Here is a 15,938-nt window from a genome sequence, read left to right as displayed (position 1 = left end):
CCAATTGTACGTAAAGGATGATAGAACGAGAGTCGAGAGGGTCTTTTGGTATCGTAGGTGCATGAAAATACACAAATCAAAGCAAAAGAAGAGTCGTATTGAGACCTTCTCAGCATAAAGCAAAGGGGGTTCCCTCCTTGTCACGTTCGAAACCAGCTAAGCCCCTCTCTCTCTCTCTCTCTCTCTCTCTCTCTCTAGGTTCGAGAAAGTGTATGCAACAGAATCCAATCCAACCTATAAAGAATACAATCACCCTTAACTCCATGAAGTAAAAAAAAACTGACAAACCCCAAACGCTCACAAAAAATTCTTGCCTTAGCTAAGCTTATAACCTTCCCTTTCTCTCCTATATCTCTTCCTTCCTCCAGTTTCTTTTATAGACCCAATTATTATATCTACATTCATCATGCAATGATAGTCTTGTTCTGTACTTTTTTACTTGATCTGTGTCTTTGATATACAGAGGGCATCTTCTCCTAGAAAAATAAAATATAGAACGAAAAATATGGGTGGCAGTAGTACTAGTAGTCGTACTTCTTTGCTTTTCAAGATCATGCTTGGAGCACTAGCATTAGTGGGGTTTATTTTTCTTTTGTTGGTTGGTAACCAGGAAAGTGGAAGAGCAAAGATGGAGACAACATTATCGACTCAGTCTGGTGCAAATTTCAAAGGTAAGGAGAATCTTGTCGACCATCCGGAGTTGGATCTCAACTACATGAGCAAAAGAAGAGTTCCCAATGGACCAGATCCTATACATAACAGGTTTATTTCTATTACCAACACATACATGTACTCTATATTTCTGTATATATACTTGGTTTACATCTAATTTATATTTTTCATTATGTTTCTATCTTTTCTGAGGTTAGAAAGTTTTAGTTTTAGTTTTTAGTTTGTTTAATTTGCATGTATCTATGGTGTATGCATGTGTGAAAATTTTGCCCGAGTTTCCTTATCTCTAGCTAAAGCAATTAGAAATTTTTATAATTCAGTTATTACAATAAGTACTGGATAGGAACGGGGATTTGAATCTCAGTTCTTCTTATAATAAAAAAGGCCAAGTAATGTTGCTATGCTACACTATTGATTGAAGAATTTTAATTATGGTGGAGCACAAAATTTTTATTTATTTGCTAAACATATGTAATTGAAAACTTTTTTTTATCACAATCAATCGGATTGCTATGGATTTCCAAACCTTACAAGAATACATAGCTTTATTGAGTGATCCCTTTCAACTAATAGAACCATAGTAATGTTTTTGTTCCATCTCTAATTATTGAACTGCCTGCAAAAATTCCCTCAATTAATGGCCTTTCCTTTCTTTCTTGCTTTTTTTATTTTATCTGACTTCCAACTATGAGAAGATTTGTTGGTTAAGTATAAACAATTAGAATTTTCATGCTTTAACTGTTACATTGAGGTGCTGATTGAAGGTCTCCAAATACTTTATTATATATTACAGTTTATTAACCCCCAGTCCATAAAAGGAAAAAAGGAAATAAAGTTTGTCTACCCACTTTATTCCATCCCCTAATCATGATTATTCAAATTAAAGCTAATTAACATTTCATTTGATTCTCGACGTAAGAAGCCTTCAAGCTTTTTAGGGTGCCTTTCTTATCACTTTCTTGTTTCCTTTATCATAATTTGCAAGTTCAACTCAGAGTTTGTCATGATTAGCAATGGTCTCTGTTACAAATATCAGTTAGCTAGAACTTTTGCTTTCTCAACAGGATTTCTTATTACTCATCAAACGTAACCGAAGGCATTGTTGCTTATATAGCTTATTTTAAACACTTTTGCAGTATCTGAATTCAAATAAGTTGATGCTTGAAGGATTGTTTCTTAAGCAAGGAACATATCTTCCATATTGTTAACCTTTGTCCATGAGCCTCCACTTGGGTTTTTAATTCACTAAACTTTTCTCTATAAGATACGAACTAGTGGGTTTGATTAAGCTGCCAAGAGTCCAGTAGCTCAATGGTATTACACGGTTCTTCTAGTGAAGGAAAACTTGGGTTCAAATCCCCATTCCCTCAATTACCATAGGGAAAAAAAAAAAAATTTATTCAACTTTAAGAATTATGGCATGTTCTTATTTTCCCTTTTTACTTTCTTCAGGAGAGCTGGGAACTCTGGAAGACCTCCTGGTCAAAAATCCTAGACTTCATCAAGTTAAACAAGCTTCAGGAAACTCAATTAATTTGCTGGAGATGATACAAGCATGTTTGTATTTCTTAGATATGGGCCTATAGATAATCCTGAAAAATACTCAAGAATCCAATCATGCATGCAAATCTTATTTTACAATTACACCTATTTGTTATGGGGGAGTAAAGAAAAGGAAGCTTGTCGCACACAAAATACACTCAAAAGAACCCCAGACGAAGATTAATCAGCCTTTGTAGAAATTCCACTTTAGTGTTTTGCATTCTCTTTGATTATTTTTTTAGAGTGAGAAATAGAGAGTGAGCAATTTTAGCATATGATTGTCAATCTTTTGCATGTAAAAGACCAAAAATATAATTTAAGTAATAGTAAGCATAGCATGCATATCTGCGAGAGAGATTTGAAGAACCCAAAGATGTCCTGGCATACTTAGCAGTGATATGCATGCATGGGAAGGGTACATGTCCCGGTCACTATCTATCAAAGTCATCTTTGGCTTTGGATTTGTTCAGAGTTTTAAACATATATTTTATTCCATTAATTACTTTAAAGATGTGGCATGAGTTCCAAAACTAAAGTGAATCCCACCAATTAAAGGTGCTTGTACCTGTAAAAATTAAAGTTGCTCTCGAATCTGAGTTGTGTGTTGGTCTTTTTCTCTGGATTCTTCGGTGGGGGTGCTGGACTGTTTTGGTCTTTGGTCCATTCAAACTCGATAAACTTCATGAGATTCTTCTCTAGTCTCGTGGCAATCAAATAACGAAAGGAAGGAAAAACAAATAAATAAATAAATGAACAAAAGGTAAAGGAGGCACAAACGCATACGGTCATTCCCTTCAAAGTGAAACTTAAAGGAGGCATACTCAAGCTTTTTATTTGCTTTCACCTTTCCTGTTTTGTTTTTATTAGGTTGAGAAGCAGAGAGACTGGACCAAAGTAAAATGAGATTCAAATTGGGATGCTTATGAAAAAAGGGGGAAAAAAGTAAAAGGGGTTAAACTGGTTCATTTTGATGCATGTGAGAGAATTAATTATCATGTATTTTCAAAGGAACAACGTTTCTTTCTAAATTATTTTGGAAAGAAACCCTCTAAACTTGTTCTATATTTTCTTATTGAATGTGAATTTTGAAAATTTAGTCGTTGGATTATATGTTCTTTATGTACTTAACATGCATATTAAATTTCATTTAAATCGGATATTATTTACTATTCGATCAATGAACTTATTTTTTGTGCATAATTTCTTATCACAAAAATTTGAAATTTAAACATGTCATTAATAAATAAATAAAACTATTGATCATTGATCTTCTTAAAATTTTGCACGCATGGAGAATATATATAATAAGACATGCAATCTAACGGTTAGATTTTCAAATTTTACATTTAATAAAAAAATGAGAAATGTTAACCAATGTCCTAAGGGCATTGGTTTATGAGCTATTTTTAGAAATATTTTATTAAAAGAATGATAAAACAATAAATGTGGTTGACAGATTTTTATATTTCACATAAACTTGATATCAAAACTTTCCTATACTGGTTTATTAACAATTGCCCTAAGGGTTATCTCATCCCCCTTCCCCTGTGTGTGTGTGTGTGTGTGTGTGTGTGTTTATCAAATAAATAAATAAATAAAAACAGTTGCCCTAAGGGCATCCATTAACATAACCCTAAAAACTATAGAAAGAGTTTGAATGATTTCTTTCCTGACTAGTTTAGAGAAAAATCTTTTTATTCTCAGGAGTTATGTCTGGAAATACACGACTGTCTATCGTCTCCATCAATAAATATATAATAATTTAAGAATTAATTTTTACGTATCAATTTTTGAGTGTATGTCATATGCTTATATTAAATAAATCACTTTTATTTTTATTGGTGTGGAATGTGGATTATTACTTCCCTCAAATCCGAAAATACCTAATAATTTTCTGACAGACCGAAAATACCTAATAATTTTCTGACAGTAAGACAACGAATCTGGAACCATATGGGCCATCAATCGCAATTGGAGTTGGGGGTCCTCCAATAATTTAGTAGTGTTGAAAAGGGTCCAATAAATCGGAGCCCAGCTCCACAAATAGGCAACCTTAAGCTGTAGTTTCCGCCATTTAATAAGGCTTGTCCCAGCCAGTTCTGTAACATGTTGGACTTGGTTTGAGGGCCTAATTCTGCCACCTAAAACAAGTCCAATCTACTCTTTTTTTTTTTTATGAACACAAGTCCAATCTACTTATTTCTATTGGTGTTTCCTTTTCTTATATATGGTGATTTGTTTTGTGGCCCATATCAAAACCTTAACCTCACAATCTTTAAATCTTATCAACTTACTTATTTTAATCCCACCCAACAAATTTTTTTTCAAGACGAAGACTCAACCAATCACAAAAATGTATATAATTAATTTTAATTAGTAATCATTCAAAATTAATTTCCATTAGAACTTACCTAGTAGATCTTGGCATGTAGAAACTTACCTAATAACTAGAGAAAAAAAAAAAATCTCATTTCAAAATTTTCAATGCCCCCTAGTTGGAAACTAGGTTATCACTATTGTAAGTACCCAGATTATACTTAGTGGACTGGACTTAATTGGGATCACAATTTATTTGTGTGGTGGGTTAAGTGTTTCTTACTAAGGGTAGATCCTTGCCAAGCGACCCAACGACACCCTTTTGTTCTCTTGAACTCCATTTCTTTCCCCTCTAACTTGCTCTCCTTCTTGGTGATACTACCTCTTTCCCTCTCTTCAACTCCCTATTTTCTCCCTAGAATTGCCAACCCCCTTTTCTCACTCTATTCTCTTATTTATAGCTTGAAGTGGGTGGAGGCGTTATGATTACCTTCTGATCTCACTTATGTGGGTGGGGTCCAATCTGATTATTGCTGATAAGAATGTGCTCTGTTGGGAACAGTGGTAATGGCATTGGAACTGGTTCCAACCCTCAAAAGACTTCTCAGCAGTGATATTCCCCAAGGCAATACCGGGCTGCCGAGAACATAGGCTATTCCGAGCAAGTGTACTCCCGATCAAGTTTGATCAGCATGGGCTTGCTTCTGATACGTTTAAGACGAGATGGACTTATTATGGTATTTGGGCTTAGATTGGGCTTTGAAGTGTGTCCGGACCAAGGCCAAAGATGCAATGGGCATTAGGGGTGGCAATTCGTGTTCGCGTGTCAGGTTCATGTCGTGTTAAGTCATGAGTATTCGACTACATAGGTCAACACTAACCCGACATGTTTATTAAACGGGTCAAGATTCCTCAACCCTAACACGACTCATTTATTAAACGGGTCAGTCATGTCGACCTGTTTATCAGATTTTATCAAAATGAAAAATAAAAATTAATGAAAAAACAAAAAAAAAAACAAAATTTTAATATAAAGTTCAGAACTAATGAGTAACTGCATCACAAATAATCATTCAAAATTAAAGTATATCCCAATATCACAAATAATCAATCACAATATGTCAAAGAAAATAAATCACAACAACTTATAAGTTTATATACCTAGAGTTTGAAGGGTATATTGGTAAAATATTATTTATTTAAACGGGTCAAACGGGTTCTATGTGTTTAACACTAACCCAACCCATTTATTAAACGGGTTAGCTGTGTCAACCCGAATATGACACGAACCCGTTAAGCCTTAACCCATAACCTGCTAATTTCGTGTCGTGTCGTGTCGTGTCGGGTTCGAAGGTCGTGTCAAATTTTGCCACCCCTAGTGGGCATGAGATCCTATACTGTATCATAAGGCCAAGGCCCAAGGCTCAATGGGCCTGAAATCATACCCCGTACAATAGCCCCTTGATTCGTGTCTAACTACCGGGAACAATCAAGGACAATCCGACTGGCGCTAGTGATTCCTCGAGAAGCCCAACTGTCAGCTATTAGACGAACAAGATGGCCATTAATGCCTTCTCAAAAGGAGCGTTATGCCAGGCTGTTATATCTAACCGTAATCATAACATGACGGTTCGCAAACCAAGGCCACGCGTGTGGGAGTCACAAAAAGAATTCAGAAAGGTTTTCCCACCTTCCTTTTCATTAAATGCCTTAGCTCTATAAATAGTTTCTTCTGAATTTTCATTCTACTTTTTATTTCCTTTCTCCTTCAACTTCCTCTTTGCCGAGCATATTCCTCCCATGGATAAAGTCTCCAATCAAGATCACCAATTCCTAGAGCCCACAGTAAGTTTCTTTACTCTTTCCTCTTCTTTCAATTTTTTGTTCACTCTCGAGTTTAAGAATGGGTTATTCTCATCTCCTTGTTTCCGAAGCGTCTTTGGCTAATTTCAGAGCGGTCTATGACGTTCTTGGAGATGTTGATATCGCCTACTGCCACAAGGGTGATATTGCTCTCTAGAGACGCTCTAATCTTAACGTAGTATTTTGTTCCTTTAATGGCTATTTTAGAGGGAAGGGTTAGGTTTCCCATGGACCCTCTCATACTCAGCACCCTTAGGTTTTGTGGTTTATGCCCTAACCAACTCCCCCCAATTTTTACCGAGTCATAAGTTGTGTTAGTAGATTAAACCGAATGTACAGGCTACAACTAAACCACCATGACATAAACTTTATGTATAGCTTATGTTATAACATTAGGTACGACTATTACTTAAAGGTTACGGATGTATGGGTACGTCTCAAATCATGCCTTCCCGATTCTAACAAAAATTCAGAGAGAGAATTCGTTCTGGTGAGCGGCAATTGGCTTGCCAATGAGCTCCCCTGCCCAACTTCGCTACGTGACGTTAGTCAGTACCGAGTACTTTTAATTGTTTTAAATCCAATGTTTCCCTCCTACTTATTTCACTCACACATATGTTAACCAGTTTTCATGTTGTTTTGGTGTAGAAAGTAAAAGATTTAAACCAAACCTTAGAGTCGTGCACGTAAGGGATCTCCATTTTGTGCTTAGGTCAGAGATATTTGTGCTTAGGTCAGAGATATTTGTGCATTCTAACGGACAGCTCCAAGCATCCCATCCCATACTCGGTTGCACTCCTGTATACACTACCTGGTAGCCCTTCAGCCAAGCATTATTGGTGGACAGCCCCCTACTATCGTACATTGACGTACGACATCCTAATCTCCCCTCCCCCCCTCACTCTAACAGTTGGTGAAGCTTGGGACTTTGGTCCCCGTATAGTTAGAGCGAAGTCATTAGTACCTCTCAGAGACGCCTTAGCAAAATTAGTCTCCCAAAATCGCACCATCCATAGACCCGTTGAAGAACCTCAAGCTCAAGCCCAAGTTCATCCAGCCGAGCAAGCAGCGGTCAAGTCAATAAATTCCTCAAGAACAGAAGTGGGCTGGCAGACCGCCTTCAGGCTCGACAATGAGCCCCTTCCTATGACAGCCAGTGTTAAAGTTTTGTTGTAGAAAGTAAAAGATTTAAACCAAACCTTAGAGTTGTGCACATAAGGGATCTCAATTTTGTGCTTAAGTCAGAGATATTTGTGCATTCTGACGGACAGCTCCAAGCGTCCCATCTCATACTCGGTTGCACTCTCGTATACACTACCTGGCAGCCCTTCAGCCAAGCATTATTGGTGGACATCCCCCTACTATCGTACATTGACGTAAAGCATCCTAATCTCTTCCCCCTCTACCCCCCCCCCCACTCTAACAGTTGGTGAAGCTCGAGACTTTGGCCCCCGTATAGTTAGAGCAGAGTCATTAGTACCTCTCAGATATGCCTCTGCAAAATTAGTCTCCTAAAATCGCACCATCCATAGACCCGTTAAAGAACCTTAAGCTCAAGCCCAAGTTCATCCAATCGAGCAAGCAGCGGTCAAGTTAGTAACTTCCTCAGGAACAAAAGTGGGCTGGCAGAACCTGGGCGCAATGCGAAGTTGGGTCAATTACCCAGAGCTTGGCACAGGGTCTCCTCCTACCTGAGGACGTGCAGTTCTTCTCAAGCAAAACTGACAGATCATTAGCTAACCGACTGCAGTGGCATACTATAGTGGTATACACTATTCTACCTCTTTTTTTGTATAAATGTATTTGTACTTTCTTTCTTTTCATGTTTGTCATTATTATGTTGGCGCGGTTGGCTTATGTTATTGACGAACGGTTGAAGGAAGCCACCGAGGATGCTGACCAAGAGAAGGCCTTGAAGGATGTTGCTGTTTCCACCGCAAAGGACAAGGGTAAAGCTGTTGCAGCTGCTGAGAAGAGGGCTCAAAAGGCTGTCAAGGCTCGGGTACTAGCGGAGCAAAAGCTGACGAAAATGGATGTAGAGCTAGGCGGGACAAATCTCAAATTGGCAGAAGCGAAAAGCTTGAACTTGGCCCAGGTCAACGAGATAGCAGACCTAAAAACGGCCTTTGAAGCCTGTGAGGACAAATGGTACAATATGGGTTTCGTGGATGTCGAGGGGTCTGTAAAGCCAATTGTCTATCAAGCTCGGAAGCACGGGTTCGAGGAGGGGTGGATGGCCGCCCTCCAAGCTATAAGGGTGCCAGACAACTCTCCATTGAGGAATCCCAAGTGGATACCCTTCCCGGAGCCTACTCCCTCCACTCAGAATCCTTTCGGTGCCGAAGATGAGGAGGACACTCCGAGTATGAAGAAGCTGGAGCAAGAGATTGACTCCCATGTGGAGTCATTTAATCTTGAAGTGACCAGTAACTTTGATGCCGCGCTGCGAACTGACCCGCTACCACCCCCTGAGTCTGGTGCCCAGCATGCCGAGGAAACCCAAATCCTGACCTATTCTGCCGCTCAACCTATTGAAGATGAGCCGAACCAAATCAACATGGAGACTAACCTTACTGCCCGAGCATGAAAAACTTTTAACTTCAATTTCTTTTTAATCTTTTTTTCCTTTCATTTGGGTTTTGCCCATTGTCGTCGGGATGTGGCAACAAAACATTGGTTCCAAACTTGCTTTTAGTTTACTTAGTTACTATGACATGGTATCAGGACATCTAGCTTGGCTGCTCTTATAAGTAATTTTTATGTTGTGATCGGCTTATTCCATTTTATACTCTATTTGTTTATTTACAATAATTGTGATGTTAAGTTAAAATTCATTCCTAGTCAATGATTTACCTTAACCGAGCATAGATAGCTTAAGTATGGTAGGGATCAAGTCATCTGTTTGGTGAAAATAAGCATTTTCTACCTATTTGGGGAGTATAACATAACTGAGCAGAGGCTTTGGTTGGTGGATAGATGTAAGGTTTTCACCTGTCCGGTGAATGGGATCGAACTGGGAACAGGTATCTGTCAGAGAGAATTGATATAAGGTTTCCACCTGTTCGGTGAATAGAATCGAACCGGGAACCGGCCTCTATCCTTAGAGAAAATTAATATAAGGTTTCCACCTGTTCGATGAATAGAGTCGAGCTAGGAACAGGCTTCTGTCCTTAAAGAAAATTGATATAAGGTTTCCACCTATTCGGTGAATAGAGTCGAACCTGGAACAGACTTCTGTCTTTATAGAAAATTGATATAAGGTTTCCACCTATTCGGTGAATAGAATTGAACCGAAAACAGGCTTCTGTCCTTAGAGAAAATTGATATAAGGTTTCCACCTGTTCGATAAATGAAATCGAACCGAGAACAAACTTTTGTCCTTAGAGAAAATTGATATAAGGTTTCCACCTGTTCGGTGAATAGATAGAGTCGAACCAGGAACAGGCTTCTGCCCTTTGATAATCGACAAATTAATAATGATTGAGCCAAGAGCATGAATACGCCTGCAAGCATAAACATTGTTCATATATTACATAACATTGTTCACATATTACATTATACTCAACCCAAGTTTCTATATACCAATGGTCAGTGGTAAAACTTCTTCAAATTGTGAACATTCTATGGCCGGAGAAGTGGTCTTTCATATAGGTCTTCCAGATAGTATGCTCCTACCCTAGGAATGATGGTAATTTAATATGGTCATTCCCAGGTCGGGGCAACTTTCCCGCATTGACGTCTCGTGCGTTTCCTACTACCTTGCGTAGTACCAAGTCTACAGCGCTAAACTCTCTCCTCTTTACCTCCCTGTTATACCGCCGAGCAAGTTTCCGCAAATTTGGAAATGAACCGGTTTAGGACAGCCAGTATGCCGGTCAAAACCTGGACTTCCTTTGGATTACTCGGTGGCTTGAGGCACTCTACAGCTTTAATCTGATCGAGATTGACCTCTCTTCCTCGGTAAGAGATCATATACCCAAGGAACTTGCCAGCCCCTACTCCAGAAGCACACTTGTTAGCATTAAGGCGCAGCTTATGCCGCTGGAGCACTTTGAACACTTCTTTAAGATAAACAATGTGCCCCTTCTCCAGTTTTCTTTTGACCACCATATCGTCAATATACACCACCACCATTCGCCTGATCTTATTCCTGAACATTCTCGTCATCATCCGTTGAAAAGTGGCTCCAGTATTCTTTAGACCAAACAGCATCACGGTATAGTAGTAATTGGCATCAGGGGAGATGAACACTGTCTTTTCCTGATCCTCGGCAGCTAGGGAAATTTGACAATAACCCTAGAAAGCATCCAAAAAACTCATCCTCGAGTGCCCATACGTAGCATCTACCATTTGATCAATCTTTGGCATAGGGAAAGGGCCTTTTGGACATGCCCGGTTCAAATCAGTAAAATCTACACAAACCCTCAATTTTCCACTCTTTTTTCTCACCACCACAGTATTCGCGAGCCATTCTGGAAAGAAAGCCTCCTTTATTGCTCCCTCCTCTTTCAACCTCTTGACTTCTTGCTTGACTTCTTGCTTGACTACTTAGACGTGTTCCTTGGCTGACCTCCTTGGCTTCTGCTTCTTGGGCAGAAATAATGGATTTACGTTAAGCTTGTGAACTATAAACTCGGGGTCTATCCTAGGCATTTTGTATGGGCTCCAAGCAAATACATCCATATTCTGTACAAGCAGTAACAACATCTCCACCCTATCTTTGTCCTCCATACTCACTCCTATTTGAAAACTCCTATCCTTGTCTGGCAGTATCCTTAATCTTATCAAGTCCTCGATGCAACTAGTCCTCATTCCCTCTTGGGGTCTCTGTAATTGCTAGAAGGAGACCTGCTTGGCTGGTTCCTTTTGTTTAATCTCCTGGCTAACAACGGCCACCAAGCATTGCCTAGCCACTTGATGGTTTCCCCTCACTATAGCAATACTGTACTCAGTGCAGAATTTGACCTTAACATGCAGGGTAGACGGGACTGCCCCCATCGTATGAATCCATGGCCTTCCGAGAATTCCCATATACGGAGAAAATGAATTGACCACTATAAAAATTACCGTTACTTCCTTACCTTCCATGTTTACTGGGAGCGAAATCTGCCCCTCTAGGATCACCATCCGACCATTAAACCCTACCAAGGGTGTGTCGTACTTGGACAAGTCCCCATTCTTCAGGTTAGGCCCCTTGAACAGGTCGGGATACATCACTTCGGCACCATTTCCCTGATCTACTAATACATTCTTCACTATAAAACCATTTATCCGGGCTGTAACCACCAAAGCGTCGTCGTGCAGCTAGATCGTCCCTTCTAGGTCGTCATCATTAAAGGCAATGGGCTCTTGAGTTAACTTCAACTTCTTCTTGGAGGGTTGCTCGTTTAGACAACTTTCTATCGGAACCACAGCCAGTACCCCTCTCCTCCTAGTCACTAAGGTACCCCTTGAAGCTACATGGATGACCTCTATCACTCCTAAAGGGGGTGGAAGAGGATTCCCCTGAGGTCGAGTACCTTGCTCATCCTCTTGATTTCTTGGATCCACAACAAAATTTTTCAAGTACCCCACCTTTACTAACTGCTCCAAATGATCTTTTAACACCCTGCATTGTTCGGTGGTATGTCCCTTATCCCTATGATAAGTGCAGTTCAAATTTTGATTTCTTCTTAATGGGTTACCCCTACCTTATTTGGCCACCGGAAGTATGGCTCGTTCTTAATTCAATCTACAATTCTGTGTACTGGCTCCTTAAACATCACGTTTACTTTCCTCGCCTGTGCGCCCGGTTCCTGGATCCTCAAATCCTTCCAGGGCCTTGACTAAAAACCCCCTGCTAGGGCTGACTCGAGATCGGGGCCTTGCCTTTGTTTTACTGCCCATCATTCTCAAACCTTTCATACTCTTCTATACACCTCATCAACTGCTTTATATCCTCGAGAGGTCTCTTTGTCAACAAATCTCGTAGCTCGGAATCCTGGGGAAATCCCAACTAGAAAGTGCTTACTGCGATTTTTTCATTACCCCCATCAATTTCGTTGTACAATTCCCAGTACCAGCTAGTGTAGCTGTGAAGAGTTTCCCCAGCTCCCATCTTCATAGACAATAGCGCGTCCACGGGTTGTGGTACCCGGCTGCAGGTCATAAATCGGACCCATAACTCTTGAATCAGCTTAGCAAAACTATGGAATGAGCCCTTCCTCAACCCATTGAACCACCTCATAGCGATGGGCTCGAGACTCAAAGGAAACACCTTACTCATCAACGTGTCATTATGACTGTGCAAAGACATCATCTGGATATAATGGCTTACATGCTCCACCGGATCCTTTTTTTCGTCATAAGAATTAAATTGAGGTCTAGTAAATCTGCTCAGCATCGGTGCCCGTTCGATATCTCCTGAGAACAGTGATCGAGCAACTCTACACAATGCTCGACTCATAGCATCCATGGTGGCATTCCTAAGTCATTGCTCCTCTAGGGAAATCGAATCCCCGTCTGCATACTCCCGAGACCGATCCCGGTGTCGATGGGAACCGAATTGATGAGACGCCTCTCCATAGCCACCTTCCATACTAGCTGACCCCTCTGCATGCTCCTCGTGGTCTTTTCTTCGACGCCTACCTCTTGCTTTCAACTCCAAATCCATTACCAACCTATGCAAGCGCTCAAGTTCCTCGTCCCTCCTGTCAAAACGCTCATGCCTCGAGGTGCCTGATAACGCCTAGTGTATTTGAAACAACCCTTCCCCAAGACTAGATTGCTCTTCCCCCTACTCACGCTCCCTATCTTCACGTCTCTCTTGCCTTTCTTCCTGCCAACTGGATCCCCGAGAAGATCTCTTAGAGCCACTTTCAGCGTAACTCCTAGATCGTCTTTTGGACATTTTCCCTGCACGAAGCTTGGCAGAACCACAGCTACGTAGGAGATTTCCACAGACGATGCCAATTGTAAGTACCCAAATTCTACTTAGTGGACTGGGCTTAGAACTGGGCTCACAATTTATTTGTGTGGTGGGTTAAGTGTTTTTTATTAAGGGTAGATCCTTGCCAAGTGACCCAATGACACCCTTTTGTTCTCTCGAACTCCCTTTCTTTCCCCTCTGACTTGCTCTCCTTCTTGGTGATACTACCTCTTTCCCTTTCTTCAACATCCTATTTTCTCCTTAGAATTGCCCACCCCCTCTTCTCACTCTATTCTCTTATTCATAGCTTGAGGTGGGTGGAGGCGTTATGATTACTTTTTGACCTCACTCGTGTGGGTGGGGTCCAATCTGATTATTACTGATAAGAATGTGCTTTGTTAGGAACGGTGGTAATGGCATTGGATCTGGTTCTAGCCCTCAAAAGACTTCTCAGCAGCGATATTTCTCAAGGCAATACTGGGCTGCCGAGAACATAGGCTGTTCTGAGCAAGTGTACTCCTGATCAAGTTTGATCGGCATGGGCTTGCTTCTGATACGTTTAAGACGAGATAGACTCATTATGGTATTTGGGCTCAGATTGGGCTTTAAAGTGTGTCTAGACCAAGGCCAAAGGTGTAGTGGGCATGAGATCTTGTACTGTATCATAAGGCCAGGGCCCAAGGCTCAATGGGCCGGGGATCATACCCCGTACAACTATTATTATTGATTGATTTGAAAAAAGAAAAAGAAAAAAAAAAAAAGAGGCATTAGCCAAATTCCTCTAGTTTGGTGACGTTTTAAAAAATGGGATTCTGTATTGTATCATAAGGCCAGGGCCCAAGGCTCAATGGGCCCGGGATCATACCCCATACAACTATTATTATTGATTGATTTGAAAAAAAAAAGAAAAAAGAAAAAAAGAGGCATTAGCCAAATTCCTCTGGTTTGGTGACGTTTTAAAAAATGGCAAAACGTAGGTTTAGTACTTAGGTGATGATCTTTAGATTTCCCTTTTAAATATTCAACCATGTGGTTGTACTGAACTAAAAATACACTTTCATCCCATGACAAAAAAGTCATATGGCTAAATCTTAAGAAAGAAGCCTAAGGAATAACATCTAAGTACTATACCTAAGTTTTGTTATTTAAAAAAATAATGTATCTTATCAAATATGGATGTGGCATAGCCAAATGCCCTTGGTATGAAAATGAAGCACAGTCAAATGCCTCGATTTTTCTTTTACTATATATATATATATATTTTTTAAGTGGGTTTTATTATTTACAAAAATAATGAGGCATAGTCAAATACCCCTAGTTTTAAGATGATTTTTAAAAACATTAATTTTATTAAAAATGAGTGAGGTATGGCTGAATGCCCTCACTGTACTAAGATGCTATACCTATATGCCATAACAAGCTCCTTTTTTTAATTTTTTTATTTTACTTAAGAATAGAATTCTATGGTGGTAGGACACAGCATGGAAAATTGTCTCTGATCACCTTAATAGATATCAAATGGTAATTAAGTTCAATTATTTTTCTAGTTTTTGCTAAAGGTTGTATCAGAAATGATTTTTCTTACCTCAAAAAAAAAAAAAGGACAACACTTTAGGTCTTGTTTTGTTTAAAGAACTTAAATTTTTTTTTTTTTTACTCACAATTTGGCTCGTAGAGTTGCCTTTTGTACAGGAAAAGAAATCAGAGATGAAGAGGATGCTTCTCCCTCTTTTCTCCTTTACAAATTATTGTTATTCATTTTTAAAAATTAGAAAAATAATTTTTATAAAAAAATTTGCTACCTACCTGTAGGGACATTGGACCCAGTAATTTATAAAGGATGACCCAACAAAGTCTATTGGGCTAAAAACCCAATCCGAGGACATCAAACGAACTAGGAGTACATTAGTGTGCCTCATAAAGAAAATGTCAGGTAAAGATGTGATAAAAGAGTGAACAATTGAGTTTGAGGAAGATATTAGTTCTCGGATATTAAAGCCGAGGTCATAGGAAGGAGGTTTAATATCCCCAAAGCTATGTTATAAACAATCTTATGGCTACGAGAAGATACAGTACACGTGGAAAACGGTAGAAGGGCGGTGGAATATCTAAGGTAAAGCTGCTACCACCGCCCACACATTAAAGACTCTGCAATTGATATACTGACTACATTAATGGAGGAAGGAGACCTGAGCATGAGGTTTGGAACTTGGTCCCTGATCCTAAAGGAATTCGGGGAAATTTGATGGGACAAGTATCCAAAGCCAGCGTTATAACCATGAGGTGGAAGATGATAAAGAGGAGAAGAGGGAATATAAATAAAGAAAAAGACCTTCGGAAGAAGAGAGGAGGCTCTTTTTTTTTTGGAGAAGAAAGACAATAGTATATGATAATCTAACGATCTATAATTGTAATCACCCTTGAGAAACAATACTATAAACTATCCTCGGATTGTGTCCGAGAAAGAGATTTTTCATTCATATTCATATAGTTGATTCCTTGTTTGTGCCATTGGGCCCGAGGCTCGTTTATTTTCTGTTATTTGAACCACCCTCAAAATCTAGATTTCAAGCCTACTCTCTACAAATTTATTGCAAAAGGGCCTTTCAAGCCCATTCCCATTTAATTGTGGATTGAA

General features: G+C 39.6%; 1 protein-coding gene across 1 annotated transcript; it reads left to right on the top strand.

The window, feature by feature from the left end:
• Nucleotides 1-363: 363 nt before the first annotated feature.
• Nucleotides 364-2,442, top strand: LOC142626983 (CLAVATA3/ESR (CLE)-related protein 25-like). The gene is made up of 2 exons (XM_075800754.1): nt 364-762; nt 2,125-2,442. The coding sequence occupies exons 1-2, from the start codon at nt 506-508 to the stop codon at nt 2,165-2,167; spliced, it is 300 nt and encodes a 99-aa protein (XP_075656869.1). The 5' UTR covers nt 364-505; the 3' UTR covers nt 2,168-2,442.
• The last annotated feature ends 13,496 nt before the right edge of the window (nt 2,443-15,938 follow it).

Source organism: Castanea sativa, chromosome 3, assembly GCF_040712315.1.
Source record: "Castanea sativa cultivar Marrone di Chiusa Pesio chromosome 3, ASM4071231v1".
NCBI lineage: Eukaryota > Viridiplantae > Streptophyta > Magnoliopsida > Fagales > Fagaceae > Castanea > Castanea sativa.
The sequence above is the reverse complement of the archived record's forward strand: the minus strand, read 5'-3'. Positions and strand labels throughout refer to the sequence as shown.

Excerpts from the sequence above, each read along its gene's own strand:
- LOC142626983 (XM_075800754.1), top strand. The coding sequence starts at position 506 with ATGGGTGGCAGTAGTACTAGTAGTCGTACTTCTTTGCTTTTCAAGATC. Across the intron at positions 763-2,124 it reads CCAGATCCTATACATAACAG|GAGAGCTGGGAACTCTGGAA; the intron begins GTTTATTTCTAT and ends TACTTTCTTCAG.